General features: G+C 44.4%; 1 protein-coding gene across 3 annotated transcripts in view; it reads right to left on the bottom strand.

Moving 5' to 3' along the window:
* ACSL3 (acyl-CoA synthetase long chain family member 3) overlaps positions 1 to 24567 on the bottom strand; it is a 140564-nt gene that overhangs the window by 51734 nt on the left and 64263 nt on the right. For all 3 annotated transcript variants that reach the window (XM_006271176.4, XM_014602904.3, XM_019491800.2), the window contains one exon: positions 14105 to 14282. In XM_006271176.4, coding sequence (XP_006271238.1) covers positions 14105 to 14282 — 178 coding nt within the window. The remainder of the gene's footprint in view (positions 1 to 14104; positions 14283 to 24567) is intronic.

Here is a 24567-nt window from a genome sequence, read left to right as displayed (position 1 = left end):
CAATATATTTAATGAGTTTTATCTGTATGTCAGTATAAGACACGGGGCTTTTTCCCCCCTATGCTGATTAAGAGGGAACCCTCATTTTGTATGAGCAGACAACCTATTGAATTCTATCCTTGCTAAACTGATTCTATGTAGGCTTTATGAAAAACCGATGCATCTAAATTTTATCCAAAATATTTTTGGACATCTGTATATTCAGGACATTCAAACAAATGGGGCTTTCAGATAAACCAGTAAGTGATATAATGCATATTTCTAGCAAAAAGAATTTTAACTAATGTATGGTTAAGTAAATTTCTCTCCAAAGGGGGGGAAAAAAAAAATCAGCACCTATTAAGGTCTTATTTGAAACAATAAAATATATTTTTCCAATTTGATTCTTCTTTTCTTCATTTTCTCTGGGTTTACTTAGAAAAAAATATACTTCCTTTCTGAAGTCCAACATCACAGTTTAAGAACCATTGGTTTATTGTCTTGCACCCATAACTATATAAAGAAGACAACATACTCTGGTTGAAACCCAGGCTGTGTTAAAAGTCATTGACAAAATTCTCATAGATGTCAACAAAGCTAAGACTTCTCATCATATTATTACCAGATTAATTCTTCTGTTCACAAACCAGAGTAATACAATGAGACTTTCCCTTTAAGATTCAGTGCAACAACATAGATCCAAACACCACAATAATTTATTTTTACTTGACTTATTTTTTTCACTTATTTTAGTCTTAGACTAAAATATTACTAAATATTATTAAAATAAAGGCTATGAGAAAGAAAATGCACTCTTTTTAAAAATATACATTTTTAACAAAGTAGCTCACTCTTAGGAAAGCTTCAAAAAGGTCTCATATTAAAATAACTGCAAAACCAAATTTGATCATTAAAATTTGGGGGAAGGGCATTGAAGGAGAGAAGAACAAACCAAACAAGAGGACAACAAAAACTGACAATGCAGTTCTAGAAGCAAAAATAACTTCATATTTTCCTAAACCAGAATACTAATTAAAGAGTGAGGAGAGCTTAGTGCAACTCACATGTTGAACAGATTAAGATCACTAGTGGTTTTTTCACCTTTGTTATAACCACTTATTAAAAGTGACACATTCAATCACCAAAACTGTATTACATTATCAGAAGCAGATCTATTTACATTTCTCTTTAGCTCTTATCTGGATTTAGAGCTGCTGAAAATTTTAATAATATAATAGCCATTATAACTAAAACAAAACTACAAGTTAATTTCTTAAATTCACTAGTTACATTTCAGAGTAGTTAGGTCCTAATATCACAGGAAAAGCTCTAGCATATAAAGATAAATAATTTGTGGAACTACAAACTCAGAATTGCATGCTAAGAAAAATTCAAAAGCAGACAATTTTCTTTAATCAAAAAGTAAACAGTTAACCTTTTTTTTCCCCTTGTTAAAATAGTTTATCATAGTTCAGAGCTGTTGCAGGGCAAATGCACATGCACATTGTTTTCTTTAATTTGGTGGGAGCAAAGTACAGAAGAGTGTCTCTACTCGTTCCCACGAGCTCTCTCCACTTAGTCCAGTGACCCTTGTTATATAAACAACTTAGCAGAAATTAAGTTTCCCCAAGCCAGCAAGGTTACTGAAACTCCACAATGCTTGGAAAGAAAAGTATAATCTCTTGCATAATAATTTATAAAATTAATTATTCATCTACACAAGAAAATGAGTAAAACACCAAAACAGTTGTGTGCTGAGAGTTTTATACAGTTTACAAGACTGACATGACAGAGCAAAAGAAAAATGAGCTATCACAGCTGCAAGCCATTATCACCAATTCTGATCCGCAAAGTCCTCACTTCTCAGCTAAGGCACCTAACACTTTCTCAGGCACATCTGTTGTTTTTAAAGGGGTATAGGTTGTAGCCGTGTTGGTCTAAGGCAGGGGTGGGACCAAATGAGGCCTGCCAGGCCATTCCATCCAGCCCGCGGGACCCCTAAAAAATTTAGAAAATTAATATTGATCTGCCCCTGGCTGCTTGTCATGCGGCCCTCAATGGCTTGCCACAACTCAGTAAGCAGCCCTGCACCCGAAATAATTGCCCGCCCCTGGTCTAAGGACATAGGCAGACAAGGTTCTTTGGGTAAATATGATATCTTTTATTAGACCAACTAAATAGTTGGGGAAAAAAATTTCTTAGCAAGCTTTTGGGTTTAAAAACCCTTCATCAGGCTGAGGAAGCATCTGTAGTTGGTGTGTGCTCTTACTGGATCTAATGAATAGTAAAGAAGCCAGAGGCTGGTATGCATGCAAGAAAGCCAGTCAGTGAAGATGTAAATTGAGGAGTCAGTAGGTGAGAGACAGGCTGGGTGGTGGGGGATGAATGTAGCAGGTAAACAGTGGAGGGGTACCTGGGGAATCAGATGTCAGGCAGGTTATAAATCCAATGTCTAAATTTAGTCATGATTTTTTATATCCAGGAGGTTGATGAAGTGAAGTTCATAGGCTCGTCTGTGCAAAGTGTTTTGTAAATTCCCTTTTAGGATCAGAACTGAGAGTTTGGATAGAGAGTACTTTTCCTGTGACAAGTGTGCCCTCACTGGTAATTGGGTATTCTCATTGTTAATACATTTCTGGTGTGTGTTCATTCTGGTAAGCAGTTGTTGTTTGGTCTCTCCTATGTATTTTCCATCAGGGCATTTGGTGCATTGGATGAGATGTATTACATTTCTGGAGGTGCAGCTGTAAGATCCAGAAATGCTGATGGTCCTGTTGTGGGGTATAGTACAGTAAAATCTCTGCTACCTGGCATTTAACTAACCAGAAGTCTCATTAAGTGGAATTTCTGGCCGGGTGGGGGAAAGCAGTTCACACACGGCCACCTCCGCTCCCCCACTCCGCATCATCTAAAAACCCCTGCCGGGGGGTTTCAGATAACCAGAATTTTTATATAAATCGGCAATCCTCTTATCCCAGGGATGCTGGATAACAGAGATTCTACTGTAATTGTGCGGGTGGTGGAGATATGTTGGCAGGTTTTGCATTTCTTGTCATGGCATTGTCTGGATCCATTCAGTATGTTTTGGGCCATAGGAAGTTTGCTGCTGGTGATGAGGTTAACAAGCGTCAGTGCTTGTTTGAAGGATAGGATGGGTGGTTCTGGGAAGAGGTCTTTAAGAATTGGGTCTCCTTCTAGTATGGGTTGCAATTGTTTGAGGATTTTTCATATAGGTCCGAGGGAGGGATGATGTCATAACCAGTGGCGTGCAAATTGTGGGGGTTTTCCTTCTGTACTTCAGCAGTTCTTCACATGGTATCCAGGTGGCTCTTTCAAAAGTGCAATCTTTTTCTCTGGAGGAGTGTCCTTGTCGAGTGAAAGCTTTTTAAGATTTGTGAGGTGGCAATCCCAGGTATTCTCCTCAGTACAAATTTGGTGGTATCTGATGGCTTGGTTGTATATCACAGCTTTCTTTGTGTGTTTAGGGCGATTGCTGGTTCTGCACAGACATGTATGTTGGTCTGTGAGTTTCTTGTATAATGTGGTCTGTATTTTACCATTCTGAATACTGATCATCATGTCTAAAAAGGAGATGGTGGTGCTGGAGTATTCAAGAGATAGTCAGATGGAGGAGTGATGATTGTTGAATTTCTGATGGAACTCAATCAGAGATTTCAGCTTTTCAGTCCAAATGATGAAGGTGTCATCAATATATCTTAAGTATAGCAAGGGTTTGATGGTGCAGTTCTTGAGGAAGTCTTCTTCCAGGTGGCTCATAAAAAGGTTGGCATACTGTGGGGCCATTTTAGTGCCCGTAGCTGTGCCCATGGTCTGAAGGAAGTGCTGATTATTAAAAGTGAAATTGTGTGCAAGGATGAAGTGTTTAAGGTCAGTAATATCTCTGAGTTCTCATCTTACTCTTGTAGGTATGTGCTTGGATGCCATCCTAGTGTGGGATGTTGGTATACAAGCTGGTCACATCCATGGTGGCTGGGAAGGTGGTCTATGTTTTTAAGTTTTTGTAGAAAGTCAGTAGTGTCTTGACCAAAACTTGTTCTTTGGCTGACAAACAGTTTTAGGATTGGTTTGACAAAACCTGATATTTTCTGTTAGGTTTCCATGGTTGGATATGATAGGTCTGCCAGGGTTCCCTTGTTCATGCATTTTAGGGAGTATGTAAAAAGTCCCTGGGTTAGGTGGGGGGGGGGGGGGGGGCAGGGGGAAATCAAGGTCTGTAGTTTACTTGGAGTTTTGATGGAAATGATTTCATGGTATTTTTGAATTTTAAGATAAAAAGAGGAGTAGGATCCTTCCTGTAGTTCTTTGTAGTAGGTAGCATTAGAGAGTTGTCTGTTGGCTTCTTTTACATAGTGTCACCCTTAACTGTGAAGACTATGGCTCCTCCTTTATCTGCTGGTTTTATTACTATTTGGTGGTTAGATCTTAGAGATTCTATGGCCTCTGTCTCTGATAGGAAGAGGTTTGTTATGGTGACGTGTGTTGTTGATTATTTCATTGTTCATTCTTTCCCTGAAGCAGTCAATATAGAAGTCAAGATTAGAGTTTCGTCCACTGTGAGGTATCCAATCTGATGTTTTGGGGATTGTTTTGTTTTGTTTTGTTTTGTTTTTTTTTGGGGGGGGGGGTGTTGATCTTTTCCTCACTGTTATCAGAGGATGAGCTGTTGTTGGAAGTGGATTTATTTTGGTTGTGGAAATAACTCCCCTCATCTCCCATCTCTCAACTACTGACTCGTCAATTTACATCTTCACTGACTGGCTTTCTTGCATGCATAGCAGCCTCTGGCTTCTTAATATTCATTCCATCCAGGAAGAGCACACACCAACTGCAGATGCTTCCCTCAGACTGATGAAGGGTTTTTAAACCCAAAAGCTTGCTAAGAAAAGAAATTCCAACTATTTACTTGGTCTAATAAAAGATATCACATTTATCCAAAGAACCTTGTCTGTTGTTTTTAAAACACACAGTCTTATGGACAAGTTTTGGAATTCAGCTTCCATTTGTGGATGTGCTTATGATGTGCTTAGATGAGAAAAATCAGACAAACGGAAAAATCCCCATGGTCACCCGCTAACTCCTCCAACCACTGCAACCCATAGCAGCATTTTCCACTAATTCCAATGTGGCTATCATTTCACTCTAAATTTTGACTGTAGACTCATTCATTCACTACTGCATGTCAAACAGATAAAATGTATTTTTCATTTAAACACACACCCCTCTTCTGGATGTACCAGTCACATCTATCCTGGCTGAAACACCACGGGACACCAAACTATGGAATGCTGAGTTATAACAAGTGAACTAAAGGAAAAGGTAATGTGTGATCCCTTATATTTTACTGTTGTTACTAAAGGTGCTAACCACTTTATCATTTTAAACTAGTGAGGCAATTCACCCTCCAACAACTTAAATAAGTTCAAAAAATGTATAGGTCTTTATTTATTTTGAGAGTATAAAAATGGAATACATAGGATTTTTCTGACTACCAAATCATCTGACTTTTGTGTAATTTGTGAAACAGATAAAATACAGTGAAATACAAGATGCAGAAACAAAAGTCTAACAGCAAGCTTCTATATACAGGCTATCTGAGAATGGACATGAAGTGTTTAAACTTAGTGTATGTAATTATATAAGACTTATCTGTTATGTCATAAAAGATACCACATTTATATTATATTCCATGCATATGGTAAAATATTGCAGAAATAGTAAATCTGCAAATTGAGAAAACAGTAACATTCATATACACACACACACACACACACACACACACACACGTATGCAATTTAGCAGGGACACAAAAAAGTGAATCATTAGCCATAATAGTACTTAAAATTTGCATTTCTTAATGAATAAGTAATTCACCATGCTTTAAGTGACTACGTGAATACTGCATGATAATATCATCATCTGCCAGCAAACAAGTCAGCCAAGTTCACACAAGATCATATACAGCTTAGACACTTAATACTATGTCAAACAGTGAGCTGAAGCACGTCTCAAGGAGGGAATTTTTAACATTAAGTCAAAAAAGCTTCCCACATACAAATACACATATACCATGTGTTCAATTCATTCATTCAGACATCTTAATTTTTTTTATGTTAATTCACTATATTATTTTTTAATAAAAATAAAATAGCTTTTCACTTCCAAAAATAAATAATCACCCTCTGCATCTTATTTCATAGCTTATTTATTCAAAATATAATGAATTCCAAAAAAGTTGAAAAAAGAATGGATCTACACAGGCAATATATTTTGAGAACTCCAATCAGGAACCTTCTCATTTGAGAACTGCCTGTATATATCCCCATTCTTCATAGATCAGAGAGCAATAAAGCTGCCCTTACTAAAGATGATAGCTGGAAAATATTCAAAAATTAAAGGTCTGCTTCCCAAGACTATGCATCATGCTTAGCAATTAAAGTTAAACAGTAATAATAGAGAGAGGGCTAGAACTCCACAAAATAACCACACAAAACTGTGATGAAGTCATTTCTCAGATATACAGTACAGTACACTCTGGCTAATCTGCCTATGGAATTATACATCACTGGCGGAATTTTCCATTGTTCCAATTTCCCACAACCCGTACTCCCTGCACCATTATCAACTCCAAATAACTGGTGACTATCTAATAATTTGCTGTTCTTTTCATTCTCATTGGAGCAGCAAATTAACCAGAATTAACCATGAAAAGTACCAAAGCTACCTTAACACAGATGGTGCATGCTCTTATACTATAAATACTGGAATACATAGATGTCTATTCATGAAAGAACTTAATGGAGCATAAGAGCCACCTTTAAACAATTTTCTTGTTAGGCTTGTTAATAAAATCTGTACCAATTGCATATTAAGAGACAGAGAGAAAGAATCTTATTCTTATGCAACTAATAAACTTGAAGTTTTCTCCATACTTAGTTTTTGCAACCTAGCCATCCCTGCCAAATCCTGCAGTTCAATAAAAGCAAAAGTTATCACTTAAGTAAGAATTCAAAAAACATGCCTAGAATAGAACTGGCTGAATATGTTGTTAGGACACACACTGAGGATGTGGGAGACCCAAGTTCAAGTCTTCCTCTAATTAAGGAAGAAACCAACATCACTTACCTCCCAAAACAACACCCAACAAGTCAGGGGTTGGCAACCTTTGGATCATGGACCAGATGTGGCCTGGGAGCCATTATATCCAGCCCACCACAAATGGGGGCTTCTGCAGCATTTTCAAGGCTTTGCCAAGAAAGCAGTACTACAGAGGGAGAGCCGTGACTCCAGCTATAGCAAGAGCAGGCAAAATCCAGCCTATAGGCTGAATCCAGCCCACCAGGCCATTCTATCTGGCCCACAAGATCCCTGAAAAATTTAGAAAATTAATTATTAACTTTCCATGGCTCCCTATCAAAGATGAGAAGGCACCAATGGCAGCAGGACCCAGGAGGAGCTGGCGGGAGGACCCAGCACCAGCAGCAAGGCCCACTTGGCCCCATCCAACTCCCAGCCCCCAACCAGAAGCTTCTGTCTAGAGGCTTCTGGCCTGATGACCCTGGTGCTGTTCCCCTGCACTCCTCCTGTCCGGGAGTGGTAACTCAGATAAGAGCAGGAAGAGGGAGGTGGGGAAGAAGAATCACTGGCGCAGCAGGAGCCAGCCCAGCCCGGCCAGGGCCCCACAGTTCCCAGCTGGTTCCTGCTGCAGTGTGCGGTACTGGCCATGCAACCAGGAACCATGGAGGACTAGCCAGGCCGAGCTGGCTCCTGCTGCGCCCTGTGATCCCAGCCATACAGCCAGGAACCACATGCTACAGACAGGCGGGTGGGCCAGGAAGGAAGGGAAGTGGCAGAGGAAAGGCAGTGGCAGCAGGCAAGAGGATGGAAGTGGCAGTGAGTGGGTGGGCGGGACAACAGGTCCCCAGGGCCAGGGCCTGAGGCAGCAGGAGCCAGCTGGAAACCATTGGGGCCGGGATGGCTCCTGCTGCATTCTGAAGTCCTGGCCATACAGCCGAGAACCACATGCTTCCAGGAAGTGCCCAGCCAGGCTGGCCAGCTCCATGCTGCACTGCGCAGATCTCACTGCAGCACCAGGACCCATGCAGTGCAGCATGGAGCTGGCTTGGCCTGGCCCTGCAGCACCAGGACCCGCATGGCGTGGCACAGAGCTGGCTGGCCTGGCCCAGGAGCCCCCAGTACCCTTGCCAATCAGGCTGGGAAGGGATGGGCCACGCTGGTTCTGTGTGGGTCCTGGCATCGCAGCAGCGAACTGTGCACTTCAGGGCTGGGCCTAGCTGGCTCTGCATGGGTCCTGGTGTTACAGCTGGCACCAATGCAGAGCGGCACAGAGTCAGCAGGTCACCTCTCAGCACCACACAGTTCCCAGCAGAGTTGCATGGAGTAAACTCAGCCCATCTCCTCCAGGTACCACGCGGCTCTCAATTGCAACGCCAAGACTTACACAGCATGGCATGGAGCTGGACAGGCCAGCCCTGTGGCATGCGGTTCCCAGCTGTAACACCAGGACCCACACGGAGCCAGCCCAGGCCAATGTCATGCTAATGCCAGAAGCCATGGGGAGTCCTGCACCATCAGGCAGGGCTGGCTCCATGTATCCACATGGGGTTCCTGGCACTCTAGCCAGGAGCCCCACATGGAGGCACAGAGCCAGAGTCCCGTGAGCCCCATGTTGCACCTGGGAACTGCATGGTGTCCTCCCCCACATCCACACACAGCCCCTAAGAAACCCTATACCCGCACACACACCCTCACCTGACATACCCACCCACCCACACACATACCCACAGGAACCCACAAAAACCACATACCACCCACCAATACCCCCTGCACACCCCTCCACAAGTCCCCATGCTTCCCTCCCCCTCCAACGTACAAGAGTAAGACTTCATTTTGAGCTATTAAGCAATCACCTCTATATACACAACAAAACAGACAAATTAGGACAAAAATATTTTTTGAAATAAAAGTTAAAATACGTTACTGTAGATGTGTGATTTTTAGTACACAACTTATTTATTGATTTTTTATTCCAAGATGGTAACCCCCTCCTGTCCCAAAAGGAGTACTTCTGGGACAAGGGGAGGGACTTCCAGTGGCAAGAGACGGGACTTGCAGTCCCAAGATGGGGACCAGGGGACAGGGCTATCCCTGTGGCCATTGACAGATCACCCAAAGTCATTAAGTGGCTCTCCAGACAAAATAATTGACTGCCCCAAGCTACAGCCAGGTTGCAAACAGCCTGCACGCAGAGGTAGGCTCTGCAGAAGTGTTCGTCCTCCTTTTCTCCCCAGCACACTGACAACCCCTGCCTCAAGTGAAATAGATACAACAGAAAAGATTAAGGGCAATTCATCCCAGACTACCCTGCAAATTGGTAGTTGGGTTATTCTCCTGTGAGGTAGGTGATACAATTCTTCTAAGGCTGATGACAGATTTGAACCCAACCATCCGCTATCCTGTGTGGGTGGCCTAACTATGGGGCTATTGGACAAAAGGCGAAATACAATCACTTCCTGCTCCCCCAACTTGTAAATCTAGCCTTTCATTTCTTTTACTTTCAAATGCATAAAAGCAAAACAAATCTGAGTCAGAACAATGTTTTTCATTTCAGTGAGAAAAAACTAAAAAAAAAAAAAAATGCTTTAGTCAAGTCATTGAGCTAAAAAAGTCACTTTTACACAACTTTATTACAGAATCAGATTATTCCAATATATTAAAAAAACAAAACAAAACCCATATCGCTTAAGCATTGAGGTTCATTCTCCTGGTTGATGTTATAAATCAATAACCCACTATTAAGAGCCAAAAAAAAGGGCTTTTCCCCTGTAGCTCAAAAGGTGAAGGATCATCAGTTTTATCAATAGTCAGAACCATGTGCGCATGCAAGTGGTATTTTCTGAACAAGGGGGAAGGTTTTGTATCAAACTATGTAAGCGCTGTGCCCAAAGAATTGCCCTACATCGGGGTGGACAAAATACGGCCTGCCAAGCTATTCTATCTGGCCCATGGGGCCCCTAAAAAATTTAGAAAATTAATATATTTATCTGCACCTGACTCCTGTCAAAGCTGATAGGAGACAGGGGCAGTAGGACCCAAGCAGAGAAGACCCGCATCGAGCTGCACCCTGACCACTGCCACCTGAGGGAGTGAGTCACTGGGCCCTTGGGTCCCACAGCAGAAAGATGTTTGAAGTGGGCTAGCCCAGATAAGGGGCTGGGTGAGCAGCCCCCCTACCCCCGCCTAGTCAAGGCCCTAAGGGGAGAGGCCCCTGGTTCTTCCTGGACACCCCATAAGGGACCCCATTGGAAGGAGGACTATCTCCTGCCATGGCTCAGGGACTATATTAAGGAATAGGTGTTATTAAGATTGTTCCTGTTTGCGCTTTATACTTTGCAACTGAAATGTATTGTGAAGATGCTGCTGAAATTGTTTTATTGTGATGAGTTAATAGTGTTATTTAGGATTTGACCTTGATTATTGGTTAATGTTCACTGTGTAAATATATGTATATGATATTTAGTCTTATGATTATGTATATTATAACTCAATAAATTGTATATAGCTAAGAACTTTGGGCTTGGGCTAACTCTATAGAGGAAAGAGGGATCTGCTCAAAATTCTGGCATCCCTCTCACAGCACCCCTTCCTGCCTACTCATCCCATCCAATTGAGAATAGGGCACACCCTTGGGTGTACCCGGGTTACATTAGTAACTGTACTTCAAGTTGACCCACACTCCTCTTCCATAAAACCCAAGTCAAATATAAAAAGGAACAAGGCATCTGCAGCAGCAGCAATTTTCTGTTCTATTAGACAAGTGGCTTGATTAACACCCAGATTTCCACTGAAGTCACTGAAAGCACAAGTACTTTGAAAAAAAACAGAGTGTGTGTGTGTGCCAGAACATGGATTTTTGGTAGTGTCATCAGCAAATTTAGCCAAAATTGAGCATCAAATGTAATTTGTATCGAAGCAACTGTTTGCCTCCAGAGCTTACAATCTAAGCAGATAAGACAGCAGATGAGAAGGAAAAAAAGGAACATAGCCCACAGAAACAAAGGAAGAGAGCAAGTTGTCAGTCAAATCAAGAACAAAAACCAGTCTCTGCAATCCTGTCCACTGCACCATACTATCTTTCTTTACTGGTAGCCCAGGCTGAAAATTCTCTACTATTTCAAAAGGCATAGTTTTTTGGCTGCTCAGCCAAAAGTTACTGCCAATTCAGCAGCAGCTGCAAGAGGGTTAAAACTCTAGCTCTGACACTGAAAAACAGACTCCGCCCCTGTCGAATACCAGGCTGGAAAGAAGCAAAGTCCCAGACAGCCACTAGTGCATTTTCATGCTTTTACTCCAGTGCAGAAGTCAGCTTAACCACATAAGACATATACCCAATTTTGGAGGGCTAAATTTTTTGGGGGGAAAGGTGCTGTGTGGTATGCGAATAAATACAATCATTTTTCTACCAGGGTAACATTTGCCAGTCTTCCAAATGCATGATCTGACCCTACTTCCAAGACAAGAGATATGGAAAAGGTGTTAGAAAATAAGGTTTTGTTTTCATAAGCAACAAGTCTCCCAACCTTAAGTGTGACAGTGAAAAAATACCCGTTTTATCCTGCTTTTATACTCCCCAAATAAATGGAAAAAAAGCCACAAGTGCCCCATTATTCCAGTGACATCAACAAAAGCAGAAATCATCCAACGCACAAGTTTATTGGAAAAATAAATCTATTCAGGGGCTCCCCTACTTCTGAAACCCTAACCTGATCATAGCAACTTTCAGAGATGACTCATTATGGACACAGCATTTGGGACTCATCTACCAGAATGTTTTATTTGCCTGGTGGACAGAAAGACATGCAAGACTCCTGATCACTTTGTTTCAATATGTTGATCCTGGTCTCTTTTGACTGAATGAACAGTTGGATTTGGATGATCACAAGACAAGGCTAACAGCGCAAGTGGGAAGAGAAAATGGTTCTCCCTGAGAAGAGATATCCAGAAGTCTCTCGTGGCAGGGATCCATAAAAATGTATCTAGTAAAGCTCTGAATTTCATCTATGCCCAGTAAATCACACCCAAGCAGAATTACAGAGATTGCATAATGGATGAGATCCCTTAAAGAATGAGTTTCAGTACTTGACCATACATCGTAATGAAAACTAGTTCTTTAGCCAAAAGAACATCTCCTAGAAATTGTTGCATTAAAATAGACAACAGTATAGGAGTATGAGCATTAATGAGGTAGGTGGTCAAACGGCAGAAAAAGGATGTAGTTGCTAGACTCACGTTGCGAGTTCCTTATAACAGTGGTTAGAATCCTAGAAAATGAGAGTTGGAAGGGACCTCAGAAGATCATCTAGTCCAACCCCCTGCTCAAAAGCAGGACCGTCCCTAATTATATCACCCCAGCCAAAACTTTGTCTAGCCAGGTTTTATAAACCTCCAAGGATAGAGTTTTCATTACCTCTCTGGGTAACCTGCTCCATAGTGTTTTACTACCCTCCTAGTGAGAAAGTTTTTCTTAATATCCAATCTAAACTTCCCTTGTTGCAACTTGAGACCATTACTTTTTGTTCGGTCATCTGCCACCACTAAGAACAATCTAGCTCCATACTCAAACCACAAACTGGGTTCTCAAACTGTTGTCCATGAGGCTACATTAACTGGCCCACATATTTTACCAGACCCTATCAAATTATAAGAAAAAAAAATATAATGATCTGTGAGAAACTAAGCGTTAATTCATACAAGTTGTGAAGCACTGCCCTAGAAGAGCTCTACCTATTTATCCTACTTACCAAGTATACCCACATATCTAAATAAATATTCCAACAATCATTCAAATAAAGCATAATTAAAGGAGCATCATAAAGTAACCGACATGGACTTCCTTGAAGAATTAAAGTAAGACAGGCCCTTAAATGCAGCACCAATAATGCCTACATAACCACAAACAAGATGTAAGCAAGGAAGCTACAATGACTTATGCCGGCTTCTGAAAGTTTTCATTCTGGAATGGCTGTAGGCTGTTCCAGGGACTCTGGTCTAGAGCTTTGGTGCAAATACAGACCTTCAATAAATGCAGCATAATGTCATCCAAATACAATAAACTTCTTTTTACCATTTTTTTTCTTATTTACCACTCATTTGTTCCCAAATAGGATTTCTCAGATTCTCCTTGTACCATATGATATAGTGTGTTTGAAAAAAAATAATTTGAAGAAAAACCTGCTCTGCCTAAACTGGACATATTGGCTCAATCCTGGATAAGTGAATTGGAAATAAAGGGATAGTTTAAAATGAAGGAGTAGTATTGTTAAAATAGAAGTAGTTGTATTATTCAAATAGAATAAGAAAAATTAGACACAAAATTAAGGCAGATAAACAGGGTTTAGGAGAGCTGGCCAGCCACACAGCATAGATAACTAAAGTTCAGATTATTTAAATTTGGTTCATTCTATTTAATACGGGAAGCTCAATTTGACAGGTCAAGATATGGCAATATAGGTTATATAATGAAGGTAGAAAGAAAATTAGGTAAATCTCAGATTCACAGTTCTGATCCAAAACAGTAAAAATCAAACTCTACATCAAAATCAAGCTTCCAAAAGCGACAAAAAAAGTTACAAATGTCCAACCAGAAACCTAAAGCATGTTAAGTGTAGATAAACACAACTCAATTTATTCTTATGGACTTTTCATTATTTATTTCACTGCAGAAGAATGATGGCAAAGCCTATATAGATTCAGATCTAAAGACAAAAGAAGGCTTTTTATCAACACATTTTTCACAGATAAACAGGGTATGAACTAGCCTCAAAAGGAGACTGTATATAGGAGGATCCAGGATACAGAGGGAGGACACAGATTTATTCACCTAAGGTGAAGTAACAGAATAGAAGTAAAAATCAACTTACCCTAGTGCAACAGCTTTTTTTCATTTTCAGTATTATATATTCTATACAGTCATAAAATATATTAAAAAGAAACTCTTAGAACATTCTGTGAATATTTGCATTTTTGTACCATGCTATAAAAATCAAAGGATATTAAAATGACATGTTCACTTAAGAAGAGTACTTACGTCTATAGTTGTACATAAAGCAGGCCTGAGCTGCAATCATCCACTCCGCTCTAGTCTCACAGAAGATGGCAATGTTTGACTTTGGTTGCTGCCCCAGTATTCCTAAGCCATTTCCAAAATTAACAGCTTTAATGTAGACGTCATCATATGAGAGCCAACTGTATTTTCCAAGGATAACCTAATAAAGATTATTAATATAGATATATAGAATAAGTATAATTTTAAAAGAATAAGCCTCAGGGTTTCAATAAAGACAATAATATAGCTTAAGCTTAAAAAAGATGGCTCTCAAAACTCTAAAAAGCAATGAAATAAAATCCCTTTAGTTGCTATAAAGATCTATTCATAGATAATATGCTTTCATTAAACAACTTAAGCATGGGAAAGCCCACATTGCCCACCCCCCCAACCCCACCCCTCATCCCAGGATGCAAGCAGCGGTGGGAGCCAAGCCCCATTCCCCCATGAGCACCACGCCCACACCCCAGCTGAGCAGCGCCTGCCCCTGCCCCCTCCCTCACTGCAGGGGGGTTGAGGGGGGGGGGGGGAAGGGTTGATCTCCCCCCCCACCACACACCTTCTCTCCCCGCTCCCCTTCCACCACAACAGACTTTCCAGCTGGAGGCAGCTCTCTATGATGCTAGGTTGTGCACCTCACTGCCTGAGTGCTGAGCAGTGGCTGCGCACAGGCACGAGCATTTATGAGCCAAATTACTGGCACCATTGGGCCGATTTCCAATTTTCTTTATATCGGTACTGATCCAATATTGGACAGATGTATCGGTGCACCTCTAACTGGCCCCCCAAGGTATTTCTATTGGCACCCCATGCTATTTGCCCACTACCAATCCAGAGAACTGCACTGATTTCAGTTTCATAAGACATCAAGGCTACCTTTATTTCTCAGGCCATGAAGTTCCTGCTACACAGTTGGAAAGTAGAGGTGTACCAATATATCAGTCGCGTATCAGATCATCTCTGATAAAAGAAAAATTGACATTAAGTTGGTAGGGGTGCACCGACAGATTTTGGGGGCCAATACCGATAGCCAATTTTTAAGGAGGCGTATCAGCCAATACTGATCCAATTTCCAATACAGCAGCATCCAACTGGTAAGTCTGTTGTGGTAGAATGGGAAGGGGGAGGAAAGGGGCATGGGGAGCCAGAGCAACACCCGCCCCCCCGGCCTGTGAGGGAGGGAGTAGGACAGGTGCTGGGGCAGATGCTGCCCAGCTGGGGCGGGGCACAGAACGGAGCCATGGCTCAACCACGGGGGGTGGGAGGGTACCTGTGGCTGCATGCACCCCAGGAGGACACAAAGCGCAAGGGAGTTGGGCGTGTGCCCCCTGGATCTGCGTGGGGTGGAGCGGGCTGCAGCTGCCGGCTAGAGCCGGGGCTACACAGGGCTCTTCTCAGTGGGGGTTGAGCTCGGGGCAGGCAGCAGTGGTGGGGGGGCTGCAGCCACTCAAAATTTCACTGTAGTCCCCCTGCCAACCCCCACCTCCCGGGCAGGGGCTGCTGGGAAATGGAGTCCAGCTGCCAGCGAGATCCACCATTTTGCCCACCCTTATATAGAGGCTTAGTCTATCTACACTTTGAGTTTTGCTAACAGAAGGTTCTGCCAGCAGAACACTGACTGTGCCCATATTCATAGCAGCTCTCCTGTGGCAGCAGAAACCCTTTGTTCTACTGATAGAACAATGCCAACACTGCAAGGGACAAAGTTTCTGCCACAGCTCATGTATGAGGCTCATACTTTCTGCCATGTGCTTTCATGGTCTAAGTACACATGGTCAAAAAGCCAGAGGCTAAATCGATTCAATCTTTTCAGGCTAGTCTAAACTATGTTGACTGAACCAATAAGCAAGTGAACAGACATTCACTTCTGATTCCAGAAATGCAGCCACATGCCTGCAGTGGCTCAGGCCAGAAGCTAGAGAGCACTACAGCACTCCATCCTGCCACTGTCAAAGGGAAGGGAGGACAGAAGCCCTTCAAGGCTTTCCTGCCCTCCCTGCTCAAGCGAAGGGGGTGTGGCCAGCCCCAGCCTGGGGTCAGCATACTGAGACCAGAAGCAGGGCTTCACATCCCCCTCCCTAGCTCACATAGGACCCCAGCCCCAATCTGCCTGGGGACAAAGGAGGGGGGGGGAGGAGGAGACCCTGCCAGGCTTTTTTTCTCCACTCCCCACTGGAGCAGAAGCCTCTGCCATGGTTTTGCCCTCCCAAAGTGGGGGTAACCATGCTCCAGCCAGCAAGTCTCGGGCTGAGGTAGGAAGGCCTTCCCTGGCTGCACAGGACCACAGCCTGGGTTTTCCTTGGGGTCAGAGGGGCAACCCCTGTCAGGGACTTGCCCCCTGCTCAAGCAGAGACCTGTGAGCATGCCTACACCCAAATCACTCTCCCCCCACCCCACCTCAGCCTGCCAGCCTGGCTTCTTTGCCCCTGCCAGGCAGTTCCTGGCTGGGGTCCCTTGCGGGGGTGGCAGGGAGGGGCAAGCAGTGGAAAAGGAGGGGTTTAAACCCCTCTTACTGGTTCTGCCCTGGGGAGCAGCCCCTGCCATGCTTCTGCCTCTTTCCCCCCCCCCATAGCTCCCCACTCAAGACGGGGAGAGGGCTGCTCTTACCAGGGTTTTTTCCCCTCGAGTGGAGGGCAGGCAGCATGGCCATGCCCCAGCTCGGGGCCGGCATGCTGAGATAGGGGGTGGCACATTCATTTCTCTGTGCAAAGCCCTGAGACAACCTGGAAAATACCGTATTTTTGCATATAGCACACCCCCATATGCACACACACCTTCATTCTTTAGGAGGGAGTCTGAAGGGGCGGGGGGGGGAGGGAGGGGGAAATCTACTGAGGTAGGTAAACAGCAGCAGCTAGGGAGCCAAGCCTGCTCCCAAGTCTTGTGCCTTCCCTGCATATGAGTTAGGCCTCCGCACCAGTCAAATATGCTGGTCCAGGGCTGCATGAAGAGCTTGACCCTGTACGCTGGCTCTGGAGCCACATGTTAGGTCGGATCCAGCATGGAATCCAGGACCATGCTCCAGTTCCAGAGCTGTGCGCTAAGGCTGACCCCACAAGCTGTCTCTAGGGTTGTATGTCAAGCCCAGGACTATGCACCAAGTCCCGGAAGGACCAGGCACATGGCTCCAGAGCCAGCACATGGTTTCAGTCTTGGCAAACAACCCCAGAGGCAGCACACAGGGTCAGACCCAGCAGGTAGCTACAGAGCCAGAACAGAGTCCTAGGCAGTGCATGGGGTCAGACCCAGCAGGTGGCTCTGGAGCTGGCATGTGAGATCACACCTAACACACCAGGTCCAGGGCTGTATGCCAGTTAGATTAGGCATGCTGAGTCCTGCCATGTACCAACCCTGTGCATGCCAACTCAATCCAGCGTGTGGCTGAAGAAGTGGCCTCTCTAGGGGTCTGGAAGTTTCAGGGGAAGTGGGCAGTGGCAGCATTGACTGCTGTGGCTTCCAGAGCTGTGACAATGAACATTGGCACTGCTTCACCTCCGCTGCCCCTTCCCTCCCCACACCTTATTTCTGGACCTAAAGCGATTGCTTCCATGCATATAATGTGCACCTCCATTTTCCCCAGCTGGTTTGGGGTAAAAAGTGCAAAATACAGGTGAGAAAATACAATCTTAGAGTATAGCCTTACAGTTCACTGAAGAACTTCAGTCTCATACACCAACATCACTGGTTGTATTCTCTCCCACGCCCTCTTTTCAAAAACTGAAACTAGAACATAAATTATAAAACCAACAAGCACTCACTGCATCTGTCATCCACCTTAGTTGTTACCAAACCAACTTCTTTAGCAACAATGAATGTTGAAAGTATGTCTCAAAAACAAACTATCCAATGGTCAGAAAAAAAGTATTCTAATTTCCACAGAATAAATCTTCTTCCAAAAAACCCCCAAAAGTGCGACAAAGCATACAAGACTAAGACTTTATTTTGGAGTTATTATGCAAACACCTCTATATACATTATACAAACACAAGTGCCACTTACAACTTGATTCTCTAGTAGCAATTCCTATAACTATGTACTTATTTATATCTAGGTTGGATAGTTATAACTAGTCAGGAGATTTTTTTCTTCAAAAATAACTTATTTTTGTTGGAAAACGCAGAAGTGTTACAGGAACATGTCAATCCAGGCAAGCTTTTGAGTTGGAACCTACCTGTGCTACCTCAGGTGATTTCCCATGAGGCTTGGGTTCCCTAGTTGCCTGCCAAGAGGCCCCCTACATAGCATGGAAGCCCAGACAGACTACATGATTTTGAGAATGCAAAACACTGCAGATTCCACCAATTCATACTTGAATTTTGAGCCTAATCTGGGGAGGAGGAGGTGCGGAAGATTTTTTTTTTTCTTTTTTTTAAGAAAGGCAGAGCAGAGGGTCTGTATACTAGAAAATTTACTAGTAGCTCTACAAAGCCACCTGCAACAGAGACAGAAGCCCCACTTTTACTACCACGAAGAGCTACTAGAAGGAGGGAAAAATCACGAAACAGTTCTGAGCATACTGCACCAAGGAATCTACCTGTGCAACTTCAAAAATATCATCGTACCTTATTTAATACTGTCTGATTAGAGTGGCCACCGATACAACCCCAGAATAAAGGGCACTGCCCTGGTGAGGGGCAGGACCACCGACACCCACTTGGCCAATCACAGAAAATTAGGGTTGGAAGAGACCTCAGGACGTCATCAAGTCCAATCCCCTACTCAAGGCAGGACCATCCCCAATTAAATTATTCCAGCCAGGGCTTTGTCAAGCTGGGCCTTAAAAGCCTCCAAGGGTGAAGATTCTACCACCTCTCTAGATAACCCATTCCAGTGCTTCACCACCCTCCTAGTGAGAAAGTTTTTCCTAATATTCAACCTAAACCTCCCTTTCTGCAACTTGAGACCTTTGCTCCTTGTTCTAACATCTGCCATCACTGAGAACAGTCTAGCTCCATCCTCTTTAGAATCACCCTTCAGATAACTGAAAGCTGCTATCAAATCCCCTCTCAGTCTTCTCTTCGTCAAACTAAATAAGCCCAGTTCCCTCAGCCTCTCCTCATAAGCCATGTGCCCCAGCCCCCTTACCATTTTTGTTGCCCTCCACTGGACTCTCTCCACCTTGTCCACATCCTTTCTATAGCAGTGGGGAAGCGGGGGAGGGGCACTGGCCCCACACATTGCTGCTGATTGGCTGAGGTGGTGGCCCCTCAATCAGCGGTGAGGGGCAGCTGCCACAACCATGGCCAATCAGCAGCACGGGATGGGGCCCTTGGGCCAATGAGCAGCAAGGGGCCTGGCAACCACAAAAAGGCCACCATCCTTCTTCCCTCACTGTCTGACTCAGAACCCTGCCCCTCCTGGCTGCGCACCACCCCACCTCTAGGCACAGCCAACAGAATCGTGAGGACAAATGATTGACATGGATTTCCACCAATGAACTGAAAAACAGGATTTTCTACAGTCCATTCCCAATTCAGAATTGGACAGGGGATAAAGAGTTTAAAAACAAGACAGTCGGGTATAAAACAGAACCAATGGCCACCTACTGATAATATAAATCTGCAGAATACATGCTCAGGTCAAAACAACAAATTACTTGGAAATGAAAAACTGAATCCCTGGAGAAAACAAGAATTAAAAAAAAGATTTCAAATGTAGCATGTTCAAAAAGATTTTTACTTAAAACATTTGTCTTTAAATTGTATACCAATTTGGTACAAAACATCTTAAGGATGGTTCTACTAGCACTTCCCTTCACCAAGTGTTAGCAATGTCATGGGAAGCAAATAAAATAGTGGAAGTGATGCGTCAGAAAGATAATGCTGTTTGGGGAGAGAGAGGGAAAAATTTATCTACAGAGGAAATTTTAAACGTATACTTCCTGTTCTCCTCTCTTTCAACATCCCTTAGAGTATATGTTTCTTTGGGCCCCTCTAGACATGCAGGTAAAGGCACGATGGGATCTAATGTACAATCCACACAATCATGCCTTCTGCCATGCCACAGGTACTACATGATCCCGGGCTCCCCCTGAACCAGCAAGAAGCAGGTTCACATGACTAGGAGCCCCCTCAGCTGACGGGGCTCCCAGCCACAGGGGCATCCCACAACCCTTGGGGCTCAGAGATCGCAGCAGCTGTAATCTCCCAGCCGTGAGGCACTCCATGCACCCCCATGGCTGGGAGACTGCAGCAGATGCTGCAGGGGCCCACCACACACTCCTAGGGCTGGGAGATCACAGCCACACCCCACAGCTGCTAGAACCCAGAGTTGAACAGCTGCAGACGATAGAAGTCCCAGCAGTGCCCTGTAGCTGCTGGGACTCAGGAGTTGCACAGCCACAGGGCACTGCTGAGATCCAGAATCTGCAGCTGCCAGGGGTGAGAGTTCCCTCAGCTGCAGGTCTCCCAGCCTGAGCTGTGCATGGTGCAACCCTGTGGCTGGGAGCCAAGTCAGCTGATGGGCCTCACAGCTGCAGGGGCAGACCCTAGTACAGGTATAAATTAAAGCTGGATAGCAGCCAGCTGTAAACTTATTACACATTTTCAAGCAATTTTATAGCTGGTTGGACTTCTTATAGTGCAGCTTAATTCACTCGTGTAGCCAGTCTAAATTAATTGTACAATTTACCTGTATCCCACAATTACCAGATTATGCGTAGAGGGGACCTTTGGTTCCTATTCCCCAATTCCCACCTCCCTACCCCATACTGCTCATGACATGAGATTACCCTGTCTCTAGGCAAGTGCCCCTTCTTTCTGCCTTGCCTGGTTCTTTTATTTAAGCCTCTGATGCAGTGGTTTCTTTTGCCCCTTGCCATATTTATGGCTACCTTATCTAAAAATCCATTTCCCTCTTCATGCCCTATCATAGATTCATAGATGTTAGGGTCGGAAGGGACCTCAATAGATCATTGAGTCCGACCCCCTGCATAGGCAGGAAAGAGTGCTGGGTTCAGATGACCCCAGCCAGATGCCCATCTAACCTCCTCTTGAAGACCCCCAGGGTAGGGGAGAGCACCACCTCCCTTGGGAGCCCATTCCAGATTTTGGCCACTCTTACTGTGAAGAAGTTCCTCCTAACGTCCAGTCTAAATCTGCTCTCTAGTAGCTTATAGCCATTATTTCTTGTGAACCCCAGGGGCGCCTTGGTGAATAAATACTCACCAATTCCCTTCTGTACCCCCATGATGAATTTATAGGCAGCCACAAGGTCGCCTCTCAACCTTCTCTTGCAGAGGCTGAAGAGGTCCAGGTGCCCTAGTCTCTCCTTGTAGGACTTGGCCTGCAAGCCCTTAACCATAAGAGTGGCCCTTCTCTGGACCCTCTCCAGGTTATCCACATCCCTCTTGAAGTGTGGCGTCCAAAACTGCACACACTATTCCAACTGTGGTCTGACCAGCACCTGATAGAGGGGAAGTATCACCTCCTTGCTCTGTTTGTCATGCATCTGCTGATGCATGATAAAGTGCAGTTAGCTTTTCTGATGACTCCATCATGCTGACGACTCATGTTCATCTTGGAGTCCACTAGGACTCCAAGATCCCTTTCCGCTTCCAAGCTACTGAGCAGGTCATTTCCTAGGTATTTGCTGGACATTTTTCCTCCCTAGGTGCAGCACTTTGCATTTCTCCTTGTTGAATTGCATTCTATTGTTTTCTGCCCATTTGTCCAACCTGTCCAGGTCTGCCTGTAGTTGTTCCCTGCCCTCCGGTGTGTCCGCTTCTCCCCACAGTTTTGTATCATCCGCAAACTTGGACAGAGTACACTTCATCAGTGACCTGGACGAGGGAGTGAAGACATTAAAGAGTATCGGTCCAAGGACCGAGCCCTGCAGGACCCCACTGCCCACGTCCTTCCAGGTCGATACCGACCCATCCACCACCATCCGCTATCCTCTTTTTCACATCTCCATCAAACTGCTGTCCCTGGTCTACCCTCATCATTGCCTCTGGCTCAATACAACTTCTAGAGCGGGGGGAGGGGGAGGAGGCAAAATATGGCCCATGGGCCAGATCTGGTGCACCAGGCATTTTCCATCTGGCATGTGACACCCACTAACTGTATGCCACCCAGCCCTTCCATCCACTAGGATGAGAGCGAGGCACCCACATATACACCACCCCCAACATACCCTATGGAACCTCACTCCCACCCTAGTGGGTGAAAGAGCCCGGCCAGTATGTAGCTTCTGGGCAGGGTGGCTGCTGCCACTGCTGCAGCCACCAGGGCACCTACTCGGCTTTCCCAGCGTCCTGCTCGTTCTAGGCAGCAGGTAGGGAAGCAGCAGGGACCGGGGGGGAGATGCAGCTGGGCAGAGGCAGGGAGCATGGGGCTGGTGGCAGCATGGAGCCCAAGCCCAGGGAGTGGTGGCAGCAGCAAAACAGAGCTCAGGTGGGCAGGGTGTGGGAAGGAGGGAGTGTAGGGACCCCTCTCTACGCTCCCCCATGGCGCGTAGCTCCTGACAGCAGCAGCAGGTGGGGGTGCTTGTGCCCAGTGTGGGTGTTACTGCCTGGCAGTGCATGACTCCAACCGGTGCTGCACACCACGGTGAGGAGAGCAGCCTGCCTGGCCGGGCTGCCTCTATAACCAAGGCTCCACGCACGTGCAGTTCCCGCACTCACGTGCCACTGGAGGGAAGCCGTGAATGCTGGAGCTAGTCGTCTTCCCTGCCTCCTGCCACACAGGTCCCAGGGCTCCACCAGAAGTGGAGCGGAGCTTGGCCCTTGTTTCCCTGTGGAGACCTGCGAGCCAGGGGGCAGGGAAGGCAGACAGCATGGGGCTTCCCTCTAGTATTGTGCAAGTGCAGGGGCTGCCTGTGCGCAGCAAGGAGCCCCCATGACAGAAGTGGCCTGGGCAGGCAGGCTGTGTTCCTCGCCGTGAGGTGCAGCACTGGCTGGAGCTGTGTACCGCCAAGCACCAGCACCCTGAGTGCTCCCACTTGCTGCTGCTGCCAGTTGGGGCTACACGCCATGCAGGGAATATGTAAAGGGTCCCCACACCCAGCACTTTTCCTCACACCCCACAAATGCCACACACCCACATATACACCCCCCCAACATATCCTACTGCTCCCCCATACACAGCCACACCCCCTCAGAAACCTCCTCCACCCCCACCATACACATACACACACCTGCCACACTCCCTACACAACAATAAAGTCTTAGTCTTATATATTGAGTTATTATGTAAACCACCTCTATATATACCATGCAAGTGCAAATCATGACAAGAATATTTTTGTAATGAAACTAAGTTATAGTAGGTGTTTGAATTTTAGTGTATGATTTTTTTTTCCTTGTTCTAAAATGACAGCCCTTCACCTGCCCCCAAAAGGAGTCTTTCTAGGGAGCAAGGGGAGGGACAAAGGTTAGGTGTTGGGGTGGGACTTCCAGTCTGAAGATGACCAGGGAGAGGGGCAAATGTCAAGGAGTCGGGCTATCCATATAGCCCTCAACAGCTCACTAAAACTTATTAAGCAGCTCTCCAGCTGTAATAAGTGCCCACCCCTGTCCTAGAGCTACATCAGTTAATAAAGGCTGTTCTCTTTCCATATTTACCAAGGTATCTTTTAAAATCATCCCCTAATTGGCATTCCCCAAAATACAAGGACACAGTTTCTATCAACAGGGCTTACAAAAATAAAATGCCTCATCTGCCTTGGTAAATATTAATAAATTTCTTTGGAATTTTGATTTTTTTTCCCCCTCAGACATTTTCACCATCTTGTAGAAATTTCTACTATCTTATGGGACAGAAAAATAAATAGTGCAAAAAAATGGTCTAATGGGTCAGAAAGTGGGCCTTATTTTCATCATTTGAAGCATTAGAAATTTATAGTTCAAGTTCTTTTCAAGGTAACATGCAAAAGGTATCTTGAGTTAGTTTAATATTTTATTTAGTCATAATCAGTGCCAAGATGAAGATCAATTTTACCAACTTTGACTCTTAATAAATAAAAACAATCCCGCCTTTAAAGAACAAAGCATCAATATTAATAGGTATACTTTCCAATCTATAGCACTCAATGCCAATCTTAATAGCCAACATACAATAGAAAAATCCTCATCCCTCCAACAGTAGCATATATGCTGAATTTTACAAACTTGAATACACATACACCTAAAGTTCAGTTTTGGTGTTAGCAGGAGTACAGTCCATCAGACTGAAAAGTAACAAGAATTTCTCATTTAGTAGACTTTTTATCCAAACATTAAGGCAGAAATACAAGGCAGTAAAGTACTTCTAAAAACACCCTTGAAAAAAATGAGTCAGAAGAGTGGAAAGAGAGATAAATACTGCCCTCTAGTGCATATTTTATGCACTAAGCAGCAAATTGCTAAAAAATAAAAAGATAACGTAGATTAATGTACACATCCTACTTGTTTTTTTTAAATGTCATTATGTAATCAATGCTAAATTAACATTTGGAGCTCCATTTTT

The sequence above is a fragment of the Alligator mississippiensis genome, chromosome 7 (assembly GCF_030867095.1).
Source record: "Alligator mississippiensis isolate rAllMis1 chromosome 7, rAllMis1, whole genome shotgun sequence".
Lineage (NCBI taxonomy): Eukaryota > Metazoa > Chordata > Crocodylia > Alligatoridae > Alligator > Alligator mississippiensis.
The sequence above is the reverse complement of the archived record's forward strand: the minus strand, read 5'-3'. Positions and strand labels throughout refer to the sequence as shown.